This window comes from Amyelois transitella, chromosome 4 (assembly GCF_032362555.1).
Source record: "Amyelois transitella isolate CPQ chromosome 4, ilAmyTran1.1, whole genome shotgun sequence".
Lineage (NCBI taxonomy): Eukaryota > Metazoa > Arthropoda > Insecta > Lepidoptera > Pyralidae > Amyelois > Amyelois transitella.
Window position 1 is genome coordinate 11547091 of NC_083507.1, and position 19691 is coordinate 11566781.

The window sequence follows — 19691 nt, forward strand, 5'->3', positions numbered from 1 at the left end:
CATTAAATTGTCAGGGAAACAAATTTCAGACTTGTCATCAAAAAAGAAAATAAAAATCTTGTTTATACGAGTATAATAAATATTTTTTTATGAATTGTACTTTTACAACTCTTCCTATCTTTAGCGTATCGATTGTGGCAGATCATATTTGCGAAGACCAGCGTGTCGCCACCGGCATATGGCATTATCCAGTACATCATACAAATCCTTTAGTGTAAATAAGTAATAGAATATAATATAGGAGAATATTTTATCAATATCCTTGAAGATCATCTAGAAGGCATTTGTGTGAAATCTTAGCTTTCTTTGCCTCCGCATTATTATGTAGCTTACTATAAATCATTTAAAGTCTAAAATTAAGATCCCCAAATTAGACGATTGTGGTTCAAGTCGACCTTGTCTTTCAGCTCTCAAAAAAGGATCTTATAAAAGTATCAATTTCTACATACAAACATACATACATATAATCACGTTTATATCCCTTGCGGGGTAGACAGAGCCAACAGTCTTGAAAAGCTGTTTGGCTTTATGATGGAATTGAGATTCAAATAGTGACAGGTTGCTAGCCCATCGCCTAAAAGAAGAATCCCAAGTAATTATATAAGCATATCCCTTAGTCGCCTTTAACGACATCAATGGGAACGAGATGAAGTGGTCCTATTCTTTTTTTTATTGGTGCCGGGAACCACACGGCACCAATAAAAAAAAATCAATTTCTAATACTTTAAATAAACCTTACCTATTTCCAAATATTTTTGATGTAATGTGTCGTACTCGTCCCAAACGATGCTTTTGTATCGATTCCTTTCTCTGGATATTGGAAGAACGCCCTCCTGCCGCTGAGCCTCATTGGGATTCCTAAAAAGCATCCAATCACAATAACAATAAGGTTCAAATTGCGATGAATATGACTCTCGATTAGGGCACGTAATGAACGAAAATGGATGGGAACAATAAATTGAGATCCGTTAAAGGACTCTCAAGTATGCTTCTATCAAAGTCTTAGTATAAATTGCTTGTCATTTATTATTTTCATTCAAAGTAAGTAACGATGTGGAGATAAACTTTTGGTGTATTTTGTTCGAGTGGAATTATTTATTTGTGTTTAAATATTGATTTATAACGAGGGATCAGGTATTGAAGAGGCTATGAGAATTTGGGTAAGAGGCGTGATTTTGTGTATGTCAAGATACAGCTTGTGAACAACTTTTTGTTACTTGAATTACTTTACTTTGTTACTTGTCATATTTTTTATAGAAATTTTAATTTACATACATACATATGGTCACGTCTATATCCCTTGCGGGGTAGACAGAGCCAACAGTCTTGAAAAGACTGAATGGCCACGTTCAGCTATTCGGCTTGATGATAGAATTGAGATTCAAATAGTGACAGGTTGCTAGCCCATCGCTTAAAAAAGAATCTCAAGTTTGTAAGCCTATCCCTTAGTCGCCTTTTACGACATCTATGGGAAAGAGATGGATTGGTCCTATTCTTTTTTATATTGGTGCCGGAAACCACACGGCAATGCCGGTGACCACACGGCAGATTCAATTTTCATATAGATTTAGGTTAAACGAATTTTGGAACCAAAGCTTAACTTGTGTTCAAGGATTTATTTGAACACAAAGACGTCTATAAATCCTAAAGCGCTCCTCTGGAAGCCATTTCATTTCCTTTTTGTTGATCTATAGTCCTGTGACATTAGTGTTGAATAACTTTAAGAATTTTGAACCCAAATTGATTCTAAGAGACAGTGCAATATTTGAATTCAGATCTTTAAAAATTTCTGATGTTTGATGATTTTCATAAAGATAAGGCTGTTTTAATAACAATGTTTTAACCTGGTGCGACTTTGTGTTTCAATCATCATAATTTTATATGACCACAACGGAAACCACATATGTGGCTATAAGCGGTTTATCTACAAAATTAAATAATCAAAACTGCATTACAATGGAATTGATAAGCTTTATACTTTCAACTTTATCGCTTTGTCTACCCCGCAGGGGATATAGACGTGTTTATATGTATGTATGTGTGTATACTTTCAACATTTCGGGCTAAACGGATAATTTTGATTTATTTATTTATTACACCAGCAGACAAACATGACAAACCTTTACAATAAACATTACATTTAGTGAACTAGCATGTAACCCAATCTTTGGTGACACAACAATCTGGGTGTTATCATGTTTTCTATATACATATAATAAATCTGTAGAAGGGTCAATTCTGTACATTGAAAATATTGAAAAAATAAATAGCAGGGGGTGTTACTGAATCGATACCAAACACAAATAAGTGATAAAAAAAATTTTTGTCTGTCTGTCTGTATGTTCAGGCATCACGTGAAAACTAACGGTTCGATTTTGATGAAACTTGGTATAATTATACCTTATTATCCTAGGCATAAAATAGGATACTTTTTATCCTGGAAAAATACAAAGAAAAAAAAATCTTAATTTTTTCAGTTTATCCATAGACGTTGTTCTGTAGAACCGCGAACACACGTTACGTTACCCGCAGTGGATTCAAAGTGTAACTCAAAGCGCCGAAAGTCGGATTTAGCTTGAACCGTTTGCGGCATGCGCGGGCCGCTACTAATTTCTATGATAAAATACTTTAGTCCGGTCAATCTAGACATTCGAATCTACATTAATTTCCATCAAGCTGAAAATGAGTATAATTGTTTAAAACACAATCAAAAGCATTATTTCAAAACTATTTTATGCCCAAGAAGAAAATCGTGAAAACCCCATTTTTTACCTTTGACCTTAGTAATTTTTTTTCCTTAAACCGGATTCATGGGGAATTTTGAAATAATGATTTTGTGTTATTTTCAGCTTGATGGGAATTAATGTAGCTTCATTCTTATTTTTTGGTCTAAATTGACCGGACTACCTACTTACTGCAGAACGCGAACTCAACAGCAGTAGCTTCGGGGAGAAGCTAGTTAATTAATAAAAATAAAAAATAAATAAATAAATATATACGGGACAAATTACACTGATTGAGTTAGCCTCGAAGTAAGTTCGAAACTTGTGTTACGAGATACTAACTCAACGATACTATATTTTATAACAAATACTTATATAGATAAACATCCAAGACCCAGACCAATCAGAAAAAGTTCTTTTCTCATCATGCCCTTAATGAATAATAAATAAATCATTTGAGAGATATATAGACGACTTAATTCATAACGATGATGGTTTAACAGACAATAAGGTTACAACAATAACAAACTCACCCAGTTCTTATGAAGTTCGCCATATACAAAATGAATGCTTCAGACAATGCCACTTCGGACTTGGTGTAGTTCTTTGGAAAATGACCCAATCCTTCAACCAATGGTGCTCCGAAGAGATAAGGCAACTCTTCACCATGAACTGATCCCATGCGCTGTAACAAAACATACATACATATATTAACTGATGAAACAAACAATTTAAAATGTAATAACGATAATGGTTTTGTAATAATAACAGAAATTGCGATCATTACAAACCTATAATTAATTTAGAAACTCATATATCGAACCGCATAAATCCGAATATTCAGATCTCTATGATGAAAACATTACTATATCAATCATTTTGTGTAAAGCTTTCAGATGAATAATTTTGATCAATGATACCAATAGCTAGAATTCAGTAATAGATATTATTGCACTGTTTAATTAAAGTCAATACATTAAGGTTTATCCACAATTGTTAAGTTTCATTCATATCTATACTAATATTATAAAGCTGAAGAGTTTGTTTGTTTGTTTGTTTGTTTGTTTGTTTGTTTGTTTGAACGCGCTAATCTCAGGAACTGCTGGTTCTATCGTGCCTTCCTCGATAAATGGTCTATTCAACGCAAAAATAATTTTTCAATTCGAACCATTACTTCCTGAGATTAGCGCGTTCAAACAAACAAACAAACTCTTCAGCTTTATAATGTAATAGTACAGATTAAAATAATACATAAGAACCTTACCTGTGGATAATCTCCGTCTTTAGTTTGATAGTCGAATACGTAGAAGAATGTGTTTGGACCAGAGTCCGGAGAACTCTTGGCTACGCTCAGAAAATCTCCAGTTTGGACCAGAGGCGCTACGTATTGGGCGTCCGATATTGCTAGCACCGCTGCGTCTCTTGTGTTAATTGGATGCTGTAATAAAATAGACATTGGTTCTCCTTGATAATTTTTTTTTTTTTTGGACAAATTACACTGATTGAGTTAGCCTCGAAGTAAGTTCGAGACTTGTGTTACGAGATACTAACTCAACGATACTATATTTTATAATAAATACTAATATAGATAAACATCCAAGACCCAGGCCAATCAGAGAAAGTTCTTTTCTCCTCATGCCCTGGCCGGGATTCGAACCCGGGACCTCCGGTGTCACAGACAAGCGTACTACCGCTGAGCCACAGAGGCCGTTAAAGTGCGTAAGAATAGAAATTATTTGTTGATTAACATAGTACATTAATTTTTATAATTAATAAGTAGTGCCCTTGTACTGAATTTCTCTTTAGTAATATATATAAAAATATATTAACAACAAAAGAACGGTGAGCGAAAAAGACGCTTATAACGTTGCAGTTACCTTAACAAATTATCACTGTGATCATTTAAAATAAACTGAACTAATAACTTCGGAACCTAGCGTTCAAATAAATATGCAAAAGCTTGTTAAGTAATATGTTGCATGTTGCAATGTAATTCATGGTCTGAAATCTGAACATTTTGTGACGTTCCTGCTTAGATGTTATAAAATATTAAGGTTCGTGGTTGCTATCACGCAGACCATCTGCTGTGGCAACTTTAGAAACTAATTTCATAAAACAAAGTATTTCTCTCGTTATAGTCGTTTTTTTATTAATTCTTGTTATTCAAAACTAAAAATATTCATTGAATAACGATAAGCTTGCATGAAGATATAATGGTACATTTAGAGAAAGCGAAAAGTTGTACTGTACTCTCTGCCTACCCTCCGGGAAAGGTTATATAAGTGTAACACAAATAATTGAAAACTTTATTACACTCGAACTGTATTGAAAACAAAATATCAAAAGGCAATAACGAAACTACACAACGCTGCCCCAAATATAATTTCAAATTGCAGTTTTCAAGTACAGCCACTTGCAACTATTTGGCAGATCTTACAAAATGTTGGGTGCCAGACGACACCAGATGGCGACACCCCCATCTAAATTGGATTCGTTTGGAATTGATATGATGTTTGAATATATTCCGGATTCCAAGCGAGTGTGAACACGTCCTCCAAATCTCCAATATTGCTGGAGTTTATGCAAAATATGAATAAGTATTGAGTTTATTTTATACATAGAATGGTAGTAAATTTTTCCAGAAATACGTATAATTTCAAGTTTGGGAATTTTACTCTATCGGCATAAGACTCCTATTTTCCAGAAGGGGTAGGTTGATATCGCGTCTTTACACTTGTCATAACTCAGTTTACTACCTTAATGTCGTAAGCGTCTAGTAAGAGGTAATATTTAAACCTAGTTGAGACACTTGGTAGTGCTCTGATAACAGTTGCTCCAGATTTTTTTCTTTATTCAAAAATGTTGATATCTATTGGTATAATTGAAAAATAAAAAAAAAACAAAATATTACCTGAACTGTTCTCTCCCAGTCGGTGTATTCATTGACTATTGTGAAGAAAATTTCACTTAAATGATATGTATATGCATTTCTCACATACGTTCTGAAACAAAGAACAGAGATTTTAGTAAGTATTAAAATTGTTTACCATTTCGCCCAAAAATATAAAACAGAGTTAAGAATTTAAGTAGCAAACAAGCAAAGCGAAACGTGAGTATAATTTTTAAAAATCTTTTTATCGCATAAGCTCTTGATGAAACATTTAAACCTGAATTTTTAAGTAATACAGAATCACGAGTTATTCTAAAACATTTATTTTATGAAATGAAACAAGTATACACGAATATATAATTCACAGAAAAAGAATACGATGAAATAAACCCTCTCATAATTTACTCATTCAAGTAACCTTCGCATTACGTGTATAAAAGCATTGATACTACTTGACTTCTCACATATCGTGACAATTGTCTATACACAACCTTTCATTACCACCCATTCCTATGAACGGAAAGACCGAACGCCAATTTGCTGAATAAACATTGACCTTACCTTATTATTCTGTCCCTCCGTTCACCCTCAAACCCGTTTTGTATGTCCTGAGCCGAGAATTTCCAAAGCGCTTCACTAGTAACCACTCCAAATAGAAGGTCGTATTTGTTTTGACCTCCTCGTATACCAAATATTCTATCCCCACTTCTTTTGTCGGCTTTGACGTTGTTGACCCCTGATACGCTAGTGAACCCTTGAAGATCGTTTGGTATAAAGAATGTGAGCAACTCTTTTGCATAATCAGTTTTGACTACAACGCCGTCAACTGATGGTCCGAATGCTGTTAAATAACTTGGAGTGCTTATTTCTGCTGACATAAGTTCTTCAAGAGGTACTTCTCGTAAGCAATCGACTATAAGTTCATGGTCTTTGACTATATCTTCAGGGAGTGTACAGTTAGCTTGCTTGGCAAGTTGGACGGAGTAACTCACAGGATCTTCGACTAAAGCCCATGAACTTAATGCGGATCCCGACAGGAGGATTGCCCGATGGAATAAACCTGGAATACAATTTGAGTTAGTATCTGTATATGCTGTTGTGAGATTTCCTATGTTAAAGAATATACTCATTTCATAATTTCAATAATTGGCTATCTCATTATCGTCAAATAATTTAGTACCTATTTTAAAGATCATACTAATAGTTGCTTTCACCACTTTAAAAAACTTGCAGCAACTGCGGTTAAAATTAAAAATAAAATATGAATAATCTCATCAAATTTACACATTTCTTCTACTTCTTTATATGTATAGGTTCACTTGATAGCTCATTAATATTAAATGCCTGAAAACAGAATTCAAATGTAACGAGTATCATTCTGTTAGTACAGGAATACTCACCAGGCATAACAGTGGGTGAAATCATAAGGAAATTAATACACGCCGCACCCGAGCCGTGCCCTAACATCGTGACATTGCCTGCGTCCCCTCCAAATAGTGCAATGTTCTGTTGCACCCAATGCAAAGCTGCTATCTGATCCATAAGTCCGTAGTTCGCTACCCGAGCCTTTAAGTGAGGTATAGGGTTTGCATTTAGAAATCCTGTAACAAATGTTCGTATTACATACATTTTCTTCGTAGAATTTCTTCTTTTTAACAAATCTCGTATTTTTTGCTTAAGTGAATTTATCTGATATATCAGAAATATATATACTATAATCTAGATTCATATTATTAAATACTTAAGGCTTAGAGTATTTTATCGTTATCTAAATTATAATTCGCATATTGGTCGTTTCATAAATGTGTCAGGTCAAGAGTACCCGATACCACCGAGCTCGTATAAAGAGAGTTATGAATGAGGATGAAGCGAAAATAAGCAGAGATCGTGATTTCGCCATCTTTTCCAACTTTCACAATGTCAGCAAAAAGCTACGCTTACTAATCACATCGTCTGGCCATCATTATTAATTTCTGCTAATAAGATCACTTTCTTGTTTTCTTTGAATTAGTCACCCTACCTCATTAGTCTAATCATTCAAATAGATTTCGTGTTTAATTTAAACATTTTCTCTCGTAATAATTAACACGAATCTCCATACATCGCGCTAAAAGAGCAAAGAGAAAATTTTTTGCGGGTTCTGATCAGAAATGTACCCAAACCAGTTACATTTAAGGTTAAAATTTCATTGCATTAAGATTTGAATTGGAAAACTCTGCAAGAAATGTTTAATTAAGCAAAGTGAGGCGTGACGCCATAGCCAGCCCCGGCATAATTAGATCAGAGAAAAATAAAACTATAGGATTTTTGTTCAGCAATGTTTGTGCCTTTGGTAATTTATCTGAGACTAGCTGCGCCCGCGACTTCGTCCGCGTGGAATAGTTATTTTGGGCATTATTGAAGCCTCATCATTGAGGATGAATAATTTTCCCCGTTATTTTTCACATATTCCATTATATCTTCGCTCCTAAAAATTGCAGCGTGATATTTTCTAGCCTAAAGCCTTTCTCGATAAATGGTCTATTCAACACAAAAATAATGTTTCAATTCGGACCAGTAGTACCTGAGATTAGCGCGTTCAAAGAAACAAACATACAAACTCGTCAGCTTTATAATATCAGTTGTATAGATATGGTATAGGTAGTTACAGGGATATTAATATTACTCATAGTAATCAATGTTAAACACTACGGGTTAGGTTTACCTGCAACTGGTTTACTTGCGGAGGTCATATGGAAGTCGCTTCGTGTAAAAACCTGACTCACCCAATCAAAGTCAAAGGCTTACCCCGTAGTCATCTCCAGAGTGGTGAGAATGCAACCAAGTCTAAAGCCGGGAGGAAGACAACTAAATAATCAAGTTCAGTCACAACAATATGCTTCTTCATCTGCAATATATGTATGTACCCATTTATATGTATGTAATGTTACATGTTTTACAAATAAATAATCTTGAATCTTGAAGAAGATTACTCACCTAAAATTCCAAGTCTATAGTTGATGGTGATGACAACCACGCCAGCGTAGCTCGCAAGAACTGCACCATCATACACGTTGCCAGAATTCCACTCGAAAGATTCGCCGTGAATGAATATGACGACTGGGTATTTTGCTTGGAGTGTTGGACCAACTGCAACAAAGGAGTTTATGTTATTGATATGACTTAACATACAAACGTACTGATAATCATGTTTTTTTTTCGTGCTGTGGTTATCAGCATCAATAGATAGAAGAATAGAACCACTCCATCTCTTTCCCATGAATGTCGTAAAAGGCGATTTAGGGATAGGCTTATTATTCTTGGGGTTCTTAGTTTAGGCACTTTATGAATCTCAATTCTATCAATCGGCTGATCGTGAATGTCAATGTTTTCAAGACTGTTGGCTCTCTCTTTCTCTTGCCAGACAAGAGATAAAGACGTAATTATATGTATGTATGATTTATTCCTTACGGGATAGACAGAGCCTAGAATGGTCTCGACGATAAGACCACGTTAAGCTGCATGGGTTAATGATAGAAATGAGATTCAAATGGAGACAGGTAGCTAACCCATCACCTAAAATAAGAAGAAGAAGTTTACTAGCCTTTCCCTTTATTGACTTTTAAAATCTGCATTTCTACACCATTGACATTTACATGAGAATGTAAATAGCTATTTTCTAACTAGTAATCCCGAAATAAACCACCATTTGTAACTCTGAACATAACTTTCGAATTCTCAATACCTTAAGCTTTTGTTTTCTCTTAGATTTATGCACGTTGCAAATGCACAAGTTTCTGTTGGGAATCCAATACAATAATATGAACATATTCAATGAGGGAATCGTTATTCATTTTTGTTGGCTTGGATCCAAAGTACGAATTTTATCTAGCGTGAGCGTGCCGTCATGCGAGACGTTGATAAAAAAGAAATCAAAACAAATTCTTACTGAACGATTTCAAATATATGACTTTATACGTTTCGTTATCTATACTAATATTATAAAGCTGTACAGTTTGTTTGTTTTGAACACGCTAATCTCAAGAACTATTGGTTCGAAATGAAAAATTCTTTTTTTGCGTTGAATAGAACATTTATCGAGGAAGGCTTTAGGCTATATAACATCACGCTGCAACTATTAGAAGCAAATAAATAATGGAAAATGTGAAAAAAAAAGGGAAGCTTAGTGATAGAATTAAGATTTAAATAGTGGCAGGTTGCTAGCCCATCGCCTAAAAGAGGAATCCCAAGTTTATAAGCCTATCCCTTAGTCGCCTTTTACGACATCCGTGGTAAAGAGATGGAGTGGTCCTATTCTTTTTTGTAATGGTGCCGGGAACCACACGGCATTGCTTTGCATACTTCCTTCGTTTCATCCACTTTCATAACTCTCTTCATGCAAGCTCGGCGGTTTCGGGTACTTTTGACCTGACCCTTTACCAGAACGTCCTTAATTTGATCAAGATACGTTAATAAATAGTCTTGATTATAAGAAAAAGAAACCCCAGGCGCCGGCTAGTCTCAAAAAGTAAACTGTAATACAACTAAAAGTTACTTCGCTTAATCATTAAGTACATATAAAACTTTTAACATCGCCATAGATTGGGTTTCTTAGAAAATTGCCTCAGTTAAAGCTTCATACTGTCGTAACTTTACTAGGAACGGTTTCCGTGTAAACTGACAATATTGTAACTTTGTAAAGTTATCCCGTCCGTCACATTGCTTCAGTCTGGATAAGAATACATACATACATATGGTCACGTCTATTTCCCTTGCGGGGTAGACAGAGTCAACAGTCTTTAAAAGACTGAATGGCCACGTTCAGCTATTTGGCTTAATGATAGAATTGAGATTCAAATAGTGACAGGTTGCTAGCTCATCGCCTAGAAAAGAATCCCAAGTTTGTAAGCCTATCCCTTAGTCGCCTTTTACGACATCCATGGGAAAGAGATGGAGTGGCCCTATTCTTTTTTGTATTGGTGCCGGGAACCACACGGCACTGGATAAGAATATGTGACAATAATTTGTATTAGATTAAGTTTTCTCGATCCCTTCGGATGTGGACCTGCTTGTCTGATGTCGAACTTAAAAGACATTATTAATAACCAAGCAGACTCTTAATGAGTGGGGTGTTAGAACAATTTATATAAATACTAGAGGCCGCCCGCGACTTCGTCCGCATGGAAACCCTATCAATCCCGCGGGAACTCTGGGATAAAAAGTAGCCTATGTGTTATTCTGGGTCTTCAGCTACCTACATACCAAATTTCATGGTAATCGGTTCAGTAGTTTTTGCGTGAAAGAGTAACAAACATCCATACATCCATACAAACTTTCGCCTTTATAATAGTAGTAGGATCTAAATTATCAAAGTCTGTTTAACGTTTTCTATTTACTTTTTTCTAGTGAAAATTTTATTGACTTGTGTATTGTTACAGAGTTGTTACAATTGTATGTTTCCCAAATAAATAAATTAAAAAAAAATGTCCACTGCGTTGCAAAATTATTGAATATATAACGTATTTTTGCTTTTAATTAAATATGCTTTAAATAAAACATGCATGCTGCATTGTAATGCATGCAACTATGCATGAAATAGGTACGTTGGATTTGGATAAAAGTTTGCCAAAGTAAAGAGATCACATTGGTCTAGAAAAAAGATTTTAAATCAAATGAATAACTTGAAATTACGTACATACTTAAAATGATGTCTATATCCCTTGCGGGGTAGACAGAGCCAAAATACTTGAAATGAAGATAATGTTATTGTTTTATATTATTTGTTATTAGAGTAATTATTTGCGATCTATGGATGTATGTATTTTTACCAAATTTTGATAATCGAAATAAGATAGCTCCAAATTTGCTTGGATTAAAATATCTTATTAGTAGCAAAATGTAAGTCATAATGTTAATGGATGGATGGAAAAATAAAAATGATGACGGACTAAAAAGCTTGTTTGTGTAAAAAAAAAACCCTTTCAATCTAATTACTCTATTTCTGTTGGAACACCAACATTAAAATATTTTATTTTTTTTAATTTGTTTGTTCGATATGGCAACATTGTACATCCGATCTTCCTTCCTGTTGGTCACCGCAATAAAGCGACACGAGTCTTGTCCGTTAACTCAAGGAATTTTATTTTACCAGTCCAATACATACAGTCCACTTTACATTACAATCTATCCATTTACATACTTTTTCATGGTCCTTCAAGGCCAGTAAATTTCCAGAAGTTTAGTGTGAGTGATGTGCAGTACATAATTCCGCATTGTTCCTTTTGGTTAGAAGACGCTACGCGGGAAGACGCCATCACAGTGCACCGGATAGACGGGAGTACCTACATGTTGCATTCATTATTATAGTGACATCATCCATTGCCAATTTACATTCATTTCATTTCATGGTGCGTGTCAATTTTATTTTCAATTCAATTTCAACGATACATGTTCGCGCCTACCTACACGATTCGCGCCCATTGATTGATGCATTGGCGCGGTAAAGTTGCCGATTTTCGACGCGAGAAGCTATTTGGCGCTGTTGCAGCGGCGTCTACGCGCATCATTGGTCCGATGCGCTGTCGTCGAGACTACGACGACAACTTTCGCCCGCCATTTTAATTGTTACATCACAGCAAAGCTGAGTTTCGTTAATTATCGTGTTGCGAGTAATATTGTAAAATAAACATAATCAGTGCGTTACATCAGTGCAAATTACGTACAAATAAGTGTTTACGCCGTCTTAACAAAATGTCTAAAGATAAGGGCGAATCGGAATTCGCAATTGCTGAGTCCTATGATTTGGCCGCTCTTCGACGCAAACGCGCTGCCGTTAAAGGTGTTATCACCAAATTGCATAACGCCCTGCGTGATCCAAGCGCCTCTGAGTTAGACAAACACGCTTTGTGCGTCAGAGAAGAACGTCTGCGATCTTCATTTTCTAAGTGGGAGGACTTACGCCTCGACATTTTAGCGATGGATCCTGATGACCCCGAGGACGACGTTGAAAGTACGTATTTGGAAGCGCTCACTAAAATTGGAAGACTCTCTGTAAAACATGATAAGAAGCCAGTAGTGTCGTGTCAAACTTCAATACATGATCAGGACCCAGTAGTGATGTGTCAAAGTTCAAAACAAAGTAAAATTAAGTTACCAAACGTAGTAATTCCAACTTTCATTGGTAAATACAGGGATTACCAAGCCTTCATTGGGCTTTTTGATGCTCTTATCCATAAAAATAGTAACTTAGAAAGTATTGAAAAGTTATTCTATTTACAATCTTATTTAAAGGATGAACCTCATGAGCTTATTAAAAATCTACCTTTATGTTCTGAAAGCTATGAGGAAGCTCGTAAAATATTAAATGATAGATACAACAATAGGTATAAGATTACAAATGACCATTTAAATGTATTGTTAGATATAAGCCCTATGACTAAATCCACAGCTGTTAATATTAGAAGTTTTTTGTCTATTGTTAAGCAACAGTTAGCTGCATTAAGGAACTTGGGCCACTCTGTTGATCAGTGGGATCCTATCACTCTTTGCATTTTAACAAGAAAATTGGATATGATTTGCAACAGGGAATTCGAACTTGGTAGACAAGAAAAACCTAGTGTAACAAGCCTTATTGAATTTTTAGAGAAGCGAGCATTAGCGCTCGAGAATGTGGAACGAGATAAGGTACTGTTGGCTCCGAAGGCTGTCCACGTAGCCACTGTGAAGAAGGTACAGCCTGCCAGCGCTGAGAAGAGCTGCATACTTTGTAAGTCTAACCACAAACTTTTTTCTTGTTCTCAATTTAAATTAATGTCAATAAGTGAGCGAATTAAGTTTGTTACAGCTAATAATCTATGCCAAATATGTTTGAATAACCACAATAAGCCATGCAGGTATAAGTTTAAATGTCAGGTCTGTAAAAATGATCATAACTCTCTTCTCCATGTGGAAGAGGCCCCATCACCAGTCACATTGGTGGCTGGATCTGCTACTGAACAAGTTGTGTTGCCTACAGCACAGGTAAAACTTTTAGCGAGCAACGGAACTGAGGTTTATGTCAAGGCTCTCCTTGATACAGGTTCACAGGTATCCTTTGTGACCAAAGAGCTAGCAGAGTTATTAAAATTACAGATTCAGACTGCCAGTACTCCTGTTACAGGCATAGGCCAAACTTTTAACAATTTAAAGCAAAGAGTAAATTTAGAATTACACTCACTGACACAGAACTATAGCATTTCTGTTGTGTGCTACTTACTTGAAAAAATCACTTCAAAATTGCCGCAGAAGACTTTCAACATTAATAAATTAGTTTTGCCTCCCAATATAGTATTGGCTGACAAGACATTTAATCAATCCAGTAACATAAATATATTATTGGGTGCTGACATTGTGTTTAAGGTGTTGCTGCCGCCTGAGCCTCGAGTTAGCCGGTACAACTGTGCGGGGCATGGGGACATCACAGCTTCACCTCCGTTACTTAATACAAAGTTTGGTCATGTAGTCGCAGGTAGCATTAACTCAGATAATATTTATTTGAAACACAACCAAGCAGTAACCTCCTTATTTTGTGAAACATGTACTTCTAGCTTAAATCATACTCTTACTGAATTTTGGCAATGTGAAAAGGTTCCTGAAACATTTACAGAAACACATTCTGAACATGAATTGTGTGAAAATATATTTTTAGAAAATATTCAACTGGACACACAAAATAACAAAATGCAAGTTGTCCTGCCATTAAAACAGCCTTTAGATTTTATTAATCAGTCTTTAGGAGACTCATTACATTTAGCTTTACAAAGATTTTATAACTTAGAAGCTAGACTTACAAAAGACCCTAGTCTTTATAAATTGTATTCAGACTTCATTAATGAATACATAAATCAAGGGCATGGTACAGTCATTGACATCAGTCAATACAATTTAACAACTGATCCAGTGTACTTCCTGCCACACCACCCAGTTCTTAACTTACAAAAGAAAACAACAAAATGTCGTGTTGTTATGGATGGTTCTATGAAAACCAGCAATAAGACTTCTTTAAACGATTTATTGCTTAATGGGCCTGTAGTACAAAAGGAACTTGTTGATGTTTTGTTACTATTCAGAGTAGATAATTATTTCTTCATAACAGACATAAAAAACATGTTTCGCAATATATTATTACATCCAAAATACAGGTCTTTACAAAATATTCTATGGAGATATAATCCCAATGATAGTGTTCAGTGCATTCAACTAAACACTGTCACCTATGGGTTGAAAAGTTCATCTTACTTAGCAACTAGGTGTTTGAAATGGTTAGCTGAGCTATACAAGGATGACTTCCCATTGGCTGCATTTATATTAAATAACTGTACATATGTTGATGATATTCTTTTCTCAGACTGTTCCTCGGATAACTTGATAGAAGCCCGAGAGCAGCTATGTAAACTATTGAGTCTAGGTAGTTTTCAGTTACATAAGTGGGTGTCTAATTCAGAACAATTATTACAAGACATCCCACAAGATAGACAACATTTTGATGAGGTAGATTTACAAACAAATAATCATTTATTAAAAACTTTGGGCATGTGTTACAATACTCAGTCAGATGCATTTATAGTGTCAAGTCCAAAACCTATTGGTAATATGCCTCAGTGTAAGCGAGAGATTCTTAGTTTTATAAGCCAGTTTTTTGATCCATTAGGATTTGCTGGGCCCATAGTGGTAGGTGCTAAAGTCATCATGCAACAACTGTGGAAAGCTCAAATAGACTGGGATTCGTTACCTGATAAGGAGTTGCTTCAAGCATGGCATGAGTTTTACACTAGCTTAATTTCAATGAAACCACTAATTATAGAGCGTTACATAAGGTTGCACAAGAGCAGCTTTGCACAAATTATTGGGTTTGCCGATGCTTCCAGCACTACTGCCTATGGCTGTTGTGTATACTTAAGATGTGTTGACGAGGCAGCCAATGTTAAGGTTTCCTTGTTATGCTCAAAATCGCGCATAAATCCTGCTTCACAAAGCTTATCTGTTCCAAGACTGGAGCTTAACGCTGCTTTACTGCTCGCTAAGTTAGCTAGCAGAATCCATGACACACTATCAACAAAAATAAAAATCCATGATGTGTTTCTTTATTCAGATTCACAAATCGTTTTAGCTTGGCTTAAAACTAACATAAACACGTTAAAAGCGTATGTAGCCAATCGTGTTAAGGCTATAATACAACTCACACATGCGCACACTTGGTCGCATGTTAGCTCGCAGGAGAATCCAGCGGATTGTCTCAGTAGAGGAGTGCCACCTCACGAGTTAGCTGACCACTCCCTCTGGTGGAGGGGACCAACATTTTTACATTCAAGTGAGTATAAACCCAATTTAAATTTTACAATGCCACAAGAATTGCCTGAGGTCAAGGACTCTTCCACATGCTTGAGCGCTATGGTTTGTTTTTCCACCAATATTATTTCAAAAACATTATGTCTAGATTTTCTGGACAAATTTTCAGATATCAATAAAATGCAAAGAGTGTTAGCTTACGTCCTACGTTTTTGTCAAAATGCAAAGTCCAAGGGTAATAGAAATAAGCTCAACTATGTAACTAGTCAGGAACTTAATAACTCTTTGTCAATTATTGTGATGTATGAACAACAAAAGTTCCTTAAGGATGATATTCATGCTTTAATATGTGGTAAGGCAATTGTCAAAGGCAATTTAAAATCTCTTTTTCCTTTTATTGATGACAGTGGTTTGCTGCGTGTTGGAGGCCGGTTGCACAATGCTGATATGCCATATTCGCAGAAGCATCCAATCATTTTGCCGCGAGACTCGCGCGTCACTAATTTAATAATTCATAGTGAACATTTGAGAAACCTTCACGCAGGCCCTAAGCTGACTCTGTCATCATTAAGACAAAGATTTTGGATAGTACATGGTTTAAGAGAAGTTAAAAAAGTTTTATTCAAGTGTACCATTTGTTTTAGATTAAAAGCGGAAGCTTCTAAGCAATTGATGGGTTCTTTGCCTCCTGATAGGGTGAAAACATGTCGCGCCTTTCAAAAAGTCGGTTTAGATTACACTGGAGCAATATCATTGAAAATAGCAAGAGTTAGAAAGCCAATAATCACAAAGGGTTATGTTTGTGTGTTTGTATGCTTTGTAACCAAAGCAATGCATTTAGAGCTTGCTTCAGGTTTAAAGACGGAGACTTTCATTGCATGTTTAAACAGGTTTATTGCCAGAAGAGGGTTGCCTACTGACATATACAGCGACAACGCTTCAACCTTCAGGTGTGCGGAGAGGCAGTTAGATGCTTTGTACAAATTACATAACTCCATAGAACATCAAAAATTAGTTTCTCAATTTACAGCTCAAAAAGGGATAAAATTTCACCATTTACCTTGTTATTCCCCGACGTTCGCCGGTTTGGCCGAAAGTGGTGTAAAAAGTTGTAAAAATTTGTTAAAGAGAGTGTTACAAAAGGCAATTTTAACTTATGAAGAATTGTACACAGTTTTATGTCAAATTGAGGCCATATTAAATAGTAGACCTTTAATGCCACTATCTAATGATGTAACTGATTATTCCTGCATTACTCCAGGACATTTTTTGATAGGTACTGCTTTAAATACATACCCAGATGCAAATGTTACTGTTATTACTAAATCTCAATTTTGGAAAATATGTAATGATATGAAATTAGAATTCTGGAAAAGGTGGAGTAAGCACTATTTGAATTTATTACAATGTCGACCTAAGTGGCAGATCTCTCAACCAAATGTAAAGATAGGTTCACTTGTTATACTTAAGGACGAAAATTTGTCGCCAATGTACTGGCCCTTAGCCAGAGTAATTAATACCTATCCAGGCGATGATGGAAAGGTCCGTGTAGTTGAAGTTAAAACTTCAAACGGCCATATACATAGAAGAGCAGTAGTGAAAATATGTGTCCTACCGCTAGATACGGAAGAACGGCAGTAGCTGCGCCTATTGGTGTTGTGTACCGACCCCGAGATATGTGTTTACTATCGTAGGGATAGGCGCAGCAACAGCCTTACATACATTTTCGTATAAATAGTATTAAGTTACTTTTTGTTATCTAGTTCTTTCTAATAGAACAAGCACAAATTTAGTGTTTCTATAAAACACAAGTAAGAATGTTACATTTTAAATTAAAAAAAGGGCATGCATAGTTTTTAAACATTTAATGTAAATTTTAAAACGCCTTACATATGTTTTCATGTCTGTTAAGTGTTGTACTGCTATTAACAATCTGTAATTGTAACTTGTAGTGCAGTTCTAACTTCACTTTATGTACAATGCATGGCAACTACATATCTTTATATTTAATATTATATATTATGTCATTCTACTTATGTACCTATTATAGTGTACTCACGGTATATTAAGTTTGTAAAATGTTTCACATAATATAACCTTCTTTTGCCCCGGCAATATGTTGGAACACCAACATTAAAATATTTTATTTTTTTTAATTTGTTTGTTCGATATGGCAACATTGTACATCCGATCTTCCTTCCTGTTGGTCACCGCAATAAAGCGACACGAGTCTTGTCCGTTAACTCAAGGAATTTTATTTTACCAGTCCAATACATACAGTCCACTTTACATTACAATCTATCCATTTACATACTTTTTCAATTTCGTAACAAACAGAATATAATGTCATTGGAAATTTCCAGAAATCCGATCGTGGTACTAATTAGCAAAGCAAAATAAATATACTCAATGCGAGCTATTATGTGAGTGATTCTTCTTAGGAACAGAAAATGTATTGAATCACAATCCAATTAGTAACGTGATATGTCTTACTTTTGTAATAAAATAAATAATACTTTTGTAAAAATAATAAATAAATTGTAAAAATGTAAATAAAGGCAAGATATGAAGTGGTCCACACGGCAATACGAAACATAATTACATTTTTAACATAATACGAAATAAACAAATATATACAGGACAAATTACACAGATTGAGTTACCCTCAAAGTAAGTTCGAGACTTGCGTTACGACATACTAACTCAACGATACTATATTTTATAATAAATACTTATATAGATAAACATTTACATGATTAGAAAAAGTTATTTTGCCAAATGAGAAGATTATTATGTTAGGTGATTTTAATGGATGGGTGGGTGTAAAGCGTGATGGATATGAAAAGGTGCTTGGTGCGTTTGGTGACGAAAAGGTGAATGATAATGGAAGAAGTGTATTAGAAATTTGTCTAGAGTGGGATCTTTTTGTGTCGAACTCAATGTTTCAACATAAAGAGATTCACACCTACACAAGAGTGGAAGGTATTTTAAAAAGTATGATAGACTTTGTGATTGTAGATGAAAGATTGAAGAACAAAGTGCTGGATACCCGTGCATATCGCGGTGCTGGCATTGACTCGGACCATTTACTGGTGATATCCCGGATAAGGGGTATCTTCAATCGCTGGCGGCACAGGGTAAGGGAGCAAACCAGCGCTTTGGAAAGAGTAAAAGTAGAAAATTTGCAAGATATGGATGTAGGTAAGAAGTATATTAATAGACTGAAGGATGAATTTGAAGATTTAGAGGAAATGAGCGATATTGAAGATGGATGGAAGGAATTTAAAGAAAGAATGGTGAAAGTAGCTGTTGAAGTGTGTGGTGTAAGTAGAAGAAGGAAAGGAAAAAATCACAAAAATGCGTGGATGAGTAAAGATGTGCAAGAACTTGTGCGATTAAAGAAGAAAGCATGGCTGGATTTGTTAGCAGCAAAAGCTAACTTAAGAATGCAAGAGGTTATAGATGAAGATGTGAATGAAGCACGTAAGGAATATAAGAAAATGAAAGATTTGGTTAAGAAAGCTGTGATTAGAAAGAAAGAAGAGTATAAAGAGGATTTTGATAAAAGGCTATCAGAAGACTTTCAGTCAAATCTGAAAGTATTCTGGAAATCCGTAAGGTCAGCCCGAGGAAATACTATAACCAGAGAGCTGACTAGGATCAGATGCCAGGATGGTAGCGTTGTGAAAGGAGAAGAATGTGTACTAAAGATATGGAAGGACTATTTTGAAAGTTTATTTGAAAAAAAGGAAGGAAATAAGAAAGATTTCTGC

At 35.3% G+C, this 19691-nt stretch overlaps 2 protein-coding genes across 3 annotated transcripts in view; one reads left to right on the forward strand and one right to left on the reverse strand.

Moving 5' to 3' along the window:
- LOC106136824 (neuroligin-4, Y-linked) overlaps positions 1-19691 on the reverse strand; it is a 74386-nt gene that overhangs the window by 2648 nt on the left and 52047 nt on the right. The window contains exons 4-10 of the mRNA XM_060954300.1: positions 8590-8742; positions 7014-7214; positions 6175-6673; positions 5635-5725; positions 3988-4161; positions 3257-3408; positions 740-858 (exon numbers count right to left, since the gene is read on the reverse strand). Of these exons, the coding sequence (XP_060810283.1) occupies positions 740-858; positions 3257-3408; positions 3988-4161; positions 5635-5725; positions 6175-6673; positions 7014-7214; positions 8590-8742 (1389 nt within the window). The remainder of the gene's footprint in view (positions 1-739; positions 859-3256; positions 3409-3987; positions 4162-5634; positions 5726-6174; positions 6674-7013; positions 7215-8589; positions 8743-19691) is intronic.
- Positions 11601-18161, forward strand: LOC132904336 (uncharacterized). 2 transcript variants are annotated; one of them, XM_060954299.1, is made up of 3 exons: positions 11601-12601; positions 13235-13357; positions 13990-18161. In XM_060954299.1, the coding sequence occupies exons 1-3, from the start codon at positions 12343-12345 to the stop codon at positions 14004-14006; spliced, it is 399 nt and encodes a 132-aa protein (XP_060810282.1). In that variant the 5' UTR covers positions 11601-12342; the 3' UTR covers positions 14007-18161. The 2 variants fall into 2 exon arrangements, with proteins under 2 accessions (XP_060810282.1, XP_060810281.1); XM_060954298.1 differs by having other exon boundaries at positions 12034-12601.

Excerpts from the sequence above, each read along its gene's own strand:
- LOC132904336 (XM_060954298.1), top strand. The coding sequence starts at position 14,311 with ATGCAAGTTGTCCTGCCATTAAAACAGCCTTTAGATTTTATTAATCAG.